The sequence below is a fragment of the Oryctolagus cuniculus genome, chromosome 17 (assembly GCF_964237555.1).
Source record: "Oryctolagus cuniculus chromosome 17, mOryCun1.1, whole genome shotgun sequence".
Classification (NCBI taxonomy): domain Eukaryota; kingdom Metazoa; phylum Chordata; class Mammalia; order Lagomorpha; family Leporidae; genus Oryctolagus; species Oryctolagus cuniculus.
The window spans coordinates 62,881,268-62,890,426 of record NC_091448.1 but is presented as its reverse complement, the minus strand read 5'-3'; the positions used below and the strand labels follow the sequence as shown (position 1 = coordinate 62,890,426).

The 9,159-nt window shown below is 45.5% G+C and overlaps 1 protein-coding gene across 1 annotated transcript; it reads right to left on the bottom strand.

The window, feature by feature from the left end:
• Positions 1-701: 701 nt before the first annotated feature.
• LOC138846271 (leucine-rich repeat-containing protein 37A3-like) lies at positions 702-8,521 on the bottom strand. Its single transcript, XM_070061607.1, has 3 exons — positions 6,023-8,521; positions 4,308-4,379; positions 702-792 (listed from the first exon to the last, which is right to left on the bottom strand). Exons 1-3 carry the CDS (start codon positions 8,506-8,508, stop codon positions 717-719), a joined length of 2,634 nt encoding a protein of 877 aa, XP_069917708.1. The 5' UTR covers positions 8,509-8,521; the 3' UTR covers positions 702-716.
• Positions 8,522-9,159: the final 638 nt, after the last annotated feature.

The following is a 9,159-nucleotide window of genomic DNA, read 5'->3' as shown; positions in this document are numbered from 1 at the left end:
CCTTTGTTGTATTAAACCAACTTGTTCAAACCTTGTTTGTAAAGGCCAGATGATAAATGTTTGAGACTTGGTCGGCCACATATTGTCTCTGTTGTATTTTCTTGTTTCTTTGTTTCTCTTTACAGTCCTTTATAAATATAAAACTCATTCTTAACTTAGGACCTGTATGAAGACAGACCTTGGATCCAATTTCATCCATTGCTTGTAAATTAAATACAAATATAATCCGCGGCTCACTAGGCTAATCCTCCGCCTTGCGGCGCCGGCACACCGGGTTCTAGTCCTGGCCTGGGCGCCGGATTCTGTCCTGGTTGCCCCTCCTCCAGGCCATCTCTGCTGTGGCCAGGGAGTGCAGTGGAGGATGGCCCAGGTACTTGAGCCCTGCACCCCATGGGAGACCAGGAGAAGCACCTGGCTCCTGCCATCGGATCAGCGCGGTGCTCCGGCCGCAGCGCACTGGCCGCGGCGGCCATTGGAGGGTGAACCAATGGCAAAGGAAGACCTTGCTCTCTGTCTCTCTCTCTCTCTCTCACTGTCCACTCTGCCTGTCAAAAAAAAAAAAAACCACAAAGCACATAGTAGGTATTCCATGTTAGAGATATGAGACCCTACAGTGTAGACTTCCAGAAGAAACCTTGGAGATTATCCAGCTGGGACCCATATTTGTTTTCTAGATAATGTAACTAAAATCTCATAAATAAGTATGATTAACTGACTTACAAGTGTTGGAGGGACAGCAGGCCTTCAAATGAGTCCTTATGTAATTCAGTCAAGTCATTTTCACTGAGGATTCTGGAAAATGAAAGAGGTACTTCTGAATCAAAATGACAACTGCAGCTGTTTGCTTCATAGGACTAACTCTGTATGTAGAGGAAACTTTGGTAATGGTGCTGTTTAAATACCCAGATTCTAATTTACTTCTAGGGTGGCAATGTCTGTTGTATTTTAATTTAAACCATTTTTCCCACTCTCCCTTTTTTGTCCATCTCTATACACCTATCCGTCCTTCCCACCAAATCATAAATGTAATGTCTGCTCTGTAGGTCACAATGTCCCTGTTAGAACCTAACACTGGGAGGCACCAAGATTGGCAGAACTGCCATTTCCTTCTGTTTTTTCCCCAAGCCCTACTACCGAAGCCCCATGTTTGAGGTATGCCGGGGCTACAAGTTAAGGTTGACCAGGGAGGCAGTAATGATGGCTGAGTATTTAAATCCCTGCCATCTATGTAGGAGAACAAGACTGAGTTTGAGGTTCCTGAGTTTGACTGACCCAGTCTCACCACTACAGGCATCTGGGGAGTGAACAGTGTATGATAGCATGCTGCCTTTGCCTCTCAAATAAGAAAAATTAAATTTTCTTCCCCTTCCCTTTATCCCTTAGCCTTTCCAACTCCCGTCTTCACTCTTCAGAGGAAACTAGTGTTATTTACTTTTGTGTCAGATGACTCTGATTTTTCCTTTTTCCAAAGATTTATTTATTTATTTGAAAGTCAGAGTTACACACAGAGAGAAGGAGAGGGGAGAAGGGAGAGGGGAGAGGGGAGAGGAAGGTCTTCCATCCGCTGGTTCACTCCCCAATTGGCCACAAAGGCTGGAGCTGTGCTAATGAGGAGCCAGGAGCTTCCTCCAGGTCTTCCCATGTGGGTGCAGGGGCCCAAGGACTTGGGCCATCTTCCACTGCTTTCCCAGGCCATAGCAAAGAGCTGGATCGGAAGTGGAGCAGCTGAGACTCGAACCGGCACCCATATGGGATGCTGGCACTGTGGGTGGTGGCTTTACCTGCTATGCCACAGTGCCAGCCCTGACTTTGATTTTTCTTACAAGTTTGGGACATCTTTAAATGAAGCATAACCAAAATATATACAAACTGTGTGTATTGCATTTAAGAAACATCATAAATTAAAAGTCACAACTGCCTGATTCTAGCATTTTCCCATCAGAAATGAGATAGTAGGCTAAGGGGAAACTTTTATCTTTTTTAAAAAAGATTTTATTTATTTGTTTCAGAGTTATAATTACAGATGGAGAGAAGGAGAGACAGAAAGGTCTTCTCTCCACTGGTTCACTCCCCAAATGGCTGCAATGGCTGTAGCTGGGCCAATTGGAAGCCAGGAGCCAGGATCCATGAGCCTCTTTGGGGTCTCCTACATGGGTGCACAGACCTAAGTGCTTGGGCCATCCTCTACTGCATTCTCAGGCCATAGCAGAGAGTTGGATTTAAAGTGGAGCAGCTGGGACTAGAACTGGTGCCCGTACAGGATACCAGCGCCGCAAGTAGCAGCTTAGCCCACTGCACTACTGCAGCACTGCACAGGCCCTGGGAAAATTTATCTTAAAGTGATCATAACCCTTCTCCTTTGTCTGTTATATGTCTTGTTTGTATTCAGAAATAATTTATGATGTCTGTACAAGTTGTCCCAGTGATATAACACGCAAACTGTCGTGAAAAATGTCAATTAATTCCTTTTTTTTATTATGTTACACTCAGCACTTCAAAATTTCTAGTTCACTGGCCTAGGTGACATGATAGATTTTTATTTTTAGTTAATTACTTTGAATGTTAAGTATTTTCCCCCAAAATTGGGAGTCTAAACTGATTCCTTTCAAAAATCAGTAAGGAAAAGATAATTCAACAAATGGACAGTGGACAAAACCTCAACGAAACATAGATGTTCAATAAGTATATAAAGACATTTAAATTTATGAGTAATCAGAGAAATCCAGATTCAGCTGGGAACCCTTTTATTTGCCAGTCACATTAGCAAAAAGACAAAGAGCATCCCGAGGTGAAAAGGTGAAGGGAAGAGTCAGTGTTGGGGCATAGCAGGCTAAGCCGTCACTTGAGAAGCGTAAATTCCATATTGGAGAGCCTGGTTAAAGTCTTGGGCCCTCTGCTTCTGAGCCAGATGCCTGCTAGTGCACCTAGGAGGCAGCAGATGATGGCCCAAGTGCTTGATTCCTCGTCATCCCTGTGGGAGACCCAGAATCAAGTATTAGATCTTAGCTTTGGCCTGGCCCAGCCATGGCTGTTTTGGGCATTTGGGGAATAAAGCAGTGGATGGAAGATTCTCTCTTTCTCTCACTCTCTCATTTGCTCTCGCTCCATCTCCCCCTCCCCCCACTCCCATAGTTCAAGTAAACAAATACATCTTTTTAAAAAGGATGAAGGGAAATGAATGTTCTTATATTCTGTTAGCTGGAGTGTAAGTAAGTGTGCACAGCTTTTCTGAGGGCAATTAAAATTTCCTATTTCCGTAGTCTTCATCCATTTTCATTCTTTTTTTTTTTGAGATTTATTTATTTATTTGAAAGTCAAGTTACACACAGAGAGAAGGAGAGGCAGAGAGAGAGAGAGAGAGGCAGAGAGAGAGAGAGAGGTCTTCAATCCACTGGCTCACTCCCCAGTTGGCCACAATGGCCAGAGCTGTGCTGATCCGAAGCCAGGAGCCAGGAGCTTCTTCAAGGTCTCCCACATGGGTGCGGGGTCCCAAGCACTTGGGCCATCTTCCACTGCTTTCCCAGGCCATATCAGAGATCTGGATCAGAAGTGGAGCAGCCAGGACTCAAACCAGCGCCCATATGGGATGCTGGCATGGCTGGTGGAGGCTTTTCCCACTATGCCACAATGCTAGCTGCCCCATTTTCTTTCTAGACTTCTATTTTGCAAAATGCTTGTCCATGTTCACAAGTGTGCACAAGGATTTTCCTTGCAGCAATACATGAGAAGTGGACATAATCGAAAATCCATCAATAGAGGGATTATTAAGTAAACTGTGAAATGGCCATCCATACTATAGAATATCATGCAGGAGTTAAATGAATAGGGTAACTGACTGAGTACTAGGAGGGAAAGAAATCCAGAAGAAACCATGAAGTGAAAGAACCAAGTTGCAGGATGTTACTATTTAGGTTAAAAAAAGAAAGAAACCACACAACACAACTATTATGCTCTATGTAAATATGTTTGTAGGTAATTTTTTGGAAGGATATATGCCAAACTCAGAGCAGTAATTATTACCTCATAGGTAGGGAGTTAGGACACAATGAAGGTCTTCACTATCCCTATCACTTTTTATCTACTAAGAATGTAATGGTATTACTGATAAAATGCAAATAAATAGAAGTAGTTTCTTATTTCAAATTCTGTGCCTTGTTAAAACAACCATAGAATTATAATCAACAGATGTTGATTGTGACATGGAGAGGGAATACTTTTTCTGACATACTGACCTCAAAATAGTAGAACAAGAAAGCTCTTACAATGCAGTTAGTTTTGTGTATTCATGTTTGGGAGCGTGTACTCACAGTGTCTCAGCCCAGCGGTATGCTTTCCATACATTTTCATCAATGAAAGAAATCGAGTTTCCTTGGAAATTTCTGTAAAGGAACACAGTTCACATCCTTGAATGGGTTGGAAAAGAATGAACAGAATGAGGAAAAAAATCATGGCACCCTCATGGGGGAGTATTGAAATACAGAAATATTATCAGCTTTCTAATAAATACCAGTGCTTTTATGTTCCGTAGCTCTCTGCTTCCCAGTTTGCTCACTCAATAAATAATGAGGGGCCACTGACATAAACAATGAAGCATCCTCTCAGAAGCTTAACTTCGTCTCTGTCCAGTCTCTTTGACAGTAAAGACAGTCAATCACTTTGAATATTAAGTATTTTCACCAAAATAACTCAGGTGTCTACACTGACTTCTATAAATCAGTGAGAAAAGGATAAATTATTCAAGAAAAAATGGGCAAAATGTATTGTCACCAATAAGAATAATGAAAACCTATGCAGGTATACTAGTGCTTTGGCCAAGCGCCCTCTGCTGAAATCTTTCCAAGTACTGAATGGATACAGACAATTTAAAATCAGAGGGACTAATGTGCTGATGTGGAAAGCCTTTTGGAATACAGCATAGGGTAAAAGTGCCGATCACTGAGCCAGGAGCCAAGCATTACCTCCATAGGAAAAAAAAAAAAAAGAGAGGAGGTTGGAAGGAAAGACGCACACCTGGGTTACAGGTAATAGAGTGAGGACCAGGGGATGATGAGGGTGTGTGGGGGTTCATACTTTCACATTTTATCCTACATTCTGTGCACTTTTTAAAAAGTGGAAAGGTGCTCATAATCGATACTTGTTTACAAGAAGCTGTTAAATGACTTATATTTAGCTTCAACTTTGAATTGCTGTGAGTGCTTAGCTTTAACTCTGTCCTCACTCCTCAGCAACAATGAACCTATTTGTTTTAGGTACACATTTTCCTGGAAGCAGGAGCAGCAATAAAACAGATACCTGTATGCTCACCTGCCTGGTGGATATGTCCTCTCGGGTTACTTTATGCTCATCAATAAAAAGTGCCTAACACTGAACACATCTCCCACTAACGGGCTCTTCTTTCTGACTGCTGTGCTTCTGCCTTATAGACCACCATCATTCTCGCTGTCATCCAGGGAAAGACTGTGGAGTCACGCATTTTTATTTTCTGTTACAATCCATCACACAATTCTTTAAGCCAGCTTTACAGATGAGGATATTGAATCCAAGCTAAATAACTTGTCCAAAGTCACAAAGCTAATCACTGGGAGACCTGTGTTCAAAGCCAGGCAACCTGGCTCCAGAATCTATCCTTAAATCTGTTGTATCATCTCTAATAAGTCGGGATGAGGGCTGTGTTGAAGAGTGGGATTAAAGCAATGAGGTAATAACATGGTGAATGTCAATAAATAATGAATCAGGAAAAGCAGTAAGGGCAATCACATGAGACTGTAGAAGAGACAGAAGAGAATAAGAGAAGGAGGATCAGGAAAGCTCACAAGCAAAGTGGCCACTTGGGGGTGAACCAACGGAAAAAGGAAGACCTTTCTCTCTGTCTCTCACTGTCCTACTCTGTCTGCCAAAACACACACATACACACACACACAGTCAACATAAGGTGGGGACTTGAGGAGGGCTCAGAAGATCTTGGGTAAAAGCTGCTGAGACAGGCAGGCTGTAGGGAACCATGAGGAAGGGAGATTCTTACAATATGCTGAAGGTGCCATTGTAGCTGTTGGGCTCTGGTACAGGAACTCTGTGAAGCTTCTGCACTGGGCTGAGGCCAGTGCACGGAAGTGTCTCATCTTTGCAGGTGCAGAGCTCACAGACATTTATGGTGGCAGCCGCATTCAGGGGTTGATCTGTGACTTCAGTTAGGGTTGAGTGCTGAGTCTGAACCTGGCCTGGATGTAGATCTGTAGTCTTCTTCAGGGATGGAGAATGGCCAGCTTTTGCAGTGGGTACCAGAGTTATGGTTAGCTCCATCTTGGAAGGCTGAGCTATGACACTGGGTGATGTTGGGTGCTGAGCTTGATGCTGACCTGCTGTTGGAACTGTCATCTCATTGTCCCCTGGGGACTGAGTTATGAGCTCCTTTAGTGGCTCTGTAGACTGAGTTAGGGTCATTTGCATGGTAGTAGAAGGTGTAGCCTCTGTAGTACGTTGTGGAGTTTGGGTAATTTCCAGGTCCAGAGGCTTGACTGTGACTTGAGGCAGGTTTGTATACTGAGTCTGAATCTGGACTGGAGGTGAAAATGTCACCTCAGGGTACATTGGATAAGGAGGAGGAGATATAGACTTGAAGGCTGTAGAATGTTCATCCTGTGTAGTGGGTACCTGAGTTATGGTTGACTCTAACTTCGAAGGTTCAGCTGTGCCACTGGGTGACATTGGATGCGGAGTTTGATCTTGACTTGGTTTTGGAACTACCATCTCATAATAAACTGGAGGCTGATAGACCACTTCATTATGTGGCCCTGGAGGCTGCCCTGAAGTCTCCTGCATGGTTGGGAGTGGTTCACCCTCCACAATGGATTCTGGAGTTAGGGTAAGTTCTACATCAAAAGGTTGAACTGTGACTTCTGTCAGGGTTGGATGCTGAGCCTGAACCTGGTCTGGTTGTGAAAGTACCTCCTCATGGAGCACGGGAGGTACTTTAGTCTTCTTCAGGGCTGTAGAATGTTCAGCCTTCCTGGTACGCTTTGCATTTATGGTAAGCACTGTGTCCAAAGGCTGAACTGTGATGTGAGGCAATGTTGGATATTGAGCTTGATTATGACCCAGTGTTGGAACTGTCACCTCTTGATGTATTGGAGATTGGGTTACACCCTCCATGGGAGGTTGACTGGAGGTCTCCTGCATGTCTGTAGAGGGTTCAGTCACCATACTGCTGGTTTCTGGAGTTATGGTAAGTCCCAGGTCCAGATGTTGAGTTGTGACTGGAGTCAGGTTTGGAGATGGAGCTGTAGTCTTGCTCAGGTCTGCAGGATGCTCAGCCTCTGTAGTAGGTTCTGTAGTAATGGTAAGTGCCAGGTCTAAAGGTTGATTTGTGACACTGGGTGATAGTGGAGGTTGATTTTGACCCTCATGATGCACTGGTGGCTGAGCTACAGATTCTTTAGGTGGAGTCTCCTGCACATTTGTGGCAAGTTCAGCCTCTGTAATGGGCTGTGGAGTTATTGTAAGTGCCAGATCAAAAGGTTGAAATGTGATGCGGGGTGATTTTGGAAACGGAGCTTGATCCTGAGCTGGTGTTGGAACTGTCACCCCCTGATATCCTGGGGGTTGAGCTATACCTTCCTTAGATGGCCCTGGAAGCTGAACTGGGGCCTCCTGCATGATTGGAGAAAGTCCGCCTTCCATTCCAGGTTGTGTAGTTATGGTGAGTTCCACATCCAAAGGTTGACCTGTGACTTTGGTCAGGTTTGGTTGCTGAGTTTGAAGCTCCTGCTGGGTTACAGATGATTGAGTGTCAGGGAAGTCTTGTGGCTTGGCTGGGGCTACATTTTGCACTGGAGCTTGTTCTGCATTCTTGAGGGGCTCTAGAGGCTCAGCTGGAGAAAGTTCCATCTTTTCAGGCAGTGCTGGAGGCTTGGCAAGAGGAGGCCCAAGCTGGGTTGGAGAAAATTCAACTTGCTTGGTGGGAACTGTAGGCTGGGCAGGTCCTTCCTGCTGACTCCAGTAAGGATAAACTTCTGGAGTGGGCTTTAGGGTTCTGGTAAGGTCAATATCCACATGTTTTGGTTTGGTTTTAGACATCCTTAAATGCTGAGTTCTGAGTATTTCTTCTGGAATATGAGGTGAAAATGTCATATTCATTGGAATAGCATCACTCATCTCTGGGAAGATATCTGAAGGCTGGTTTGTGTTTCCCTGTTGGAGTGGTAATTGGTAAGCACTCACGGGGCGCTCTAGAGGTGGAACGGAAATCCCCTGCTGGCTTGGTGAAGGTTCCTTCAGTTGTTCAGGCTGAGCTGGGACCCCTGGAAGTGGGGAGTGCTCATCCTCTTCTGGGGGCTTTGGCTGCTGAGCTGTGTCTGCCTCCTGGTCTTTCAAAGGCTCATGCTCCGTAGGGAACACTGAGGCGTGAGCTTGGGCTTCCTGATGGATTGGAGAAGGTGCAGCCTCTTCGGGGGCCTGTAAAATTTCAGCTGTTTCCTCCTGCTGGGTCATAGAGGGTTTCTCATCCTGCATAACTTCTGGAGATTGAATTGGCAGTGGTTCAACCTCTTCAAGAGGCGTTGGAGGCAGAGCTGGGACTGAGGCCTGAGTTGTTGTGACCTCGTGGCTGACTGGAAATGTTTCCACTTCTGCAGGGTTTTTTTTTTTTTTTTGACAGGCAGAGTGGACAGTGAGAGCGAGAGACAGAGAGAAAGGTCTTCCTTTGCCGTTGGTTCACCCTCCAATGGCCGCCACGGCCGGCGCGCTGCGGCCGGCGCACCACACTGATCCGATGGCAGGAGCCAGGAGCCAGGTGCTTTTCCTGGTCTCCCATGGGGTGCAGGGCCCAAGCACCTGGGCCATCCTCCACTGCACTCCCTGGCCACAGCAGAGAGCTGGCCTGGAAGAGGGGCAACCGGGACAGAATCCGGTGCCCCAACCGGGACTAGAACCCGGTGTGCCGGTGCTGCAAGGCGGAGGATTAGCCTAGTGAGCCGCGGTGCCGGCCGTGCTGCAGGTTTTGGTGTTAGGGTCAGCTGCAGGTCTGGAGGTTTAGTAGTCACATTGGGCAAGTCGTACTGCTGAACTTGATGGTGACCTGGAGGTAAAATGGTCACTGTGTGAGGACTTGGAAGCTGGGCTGGGACTTCTGTCTTCTTTCCAGAAGATTCAACCCCCTCAGAA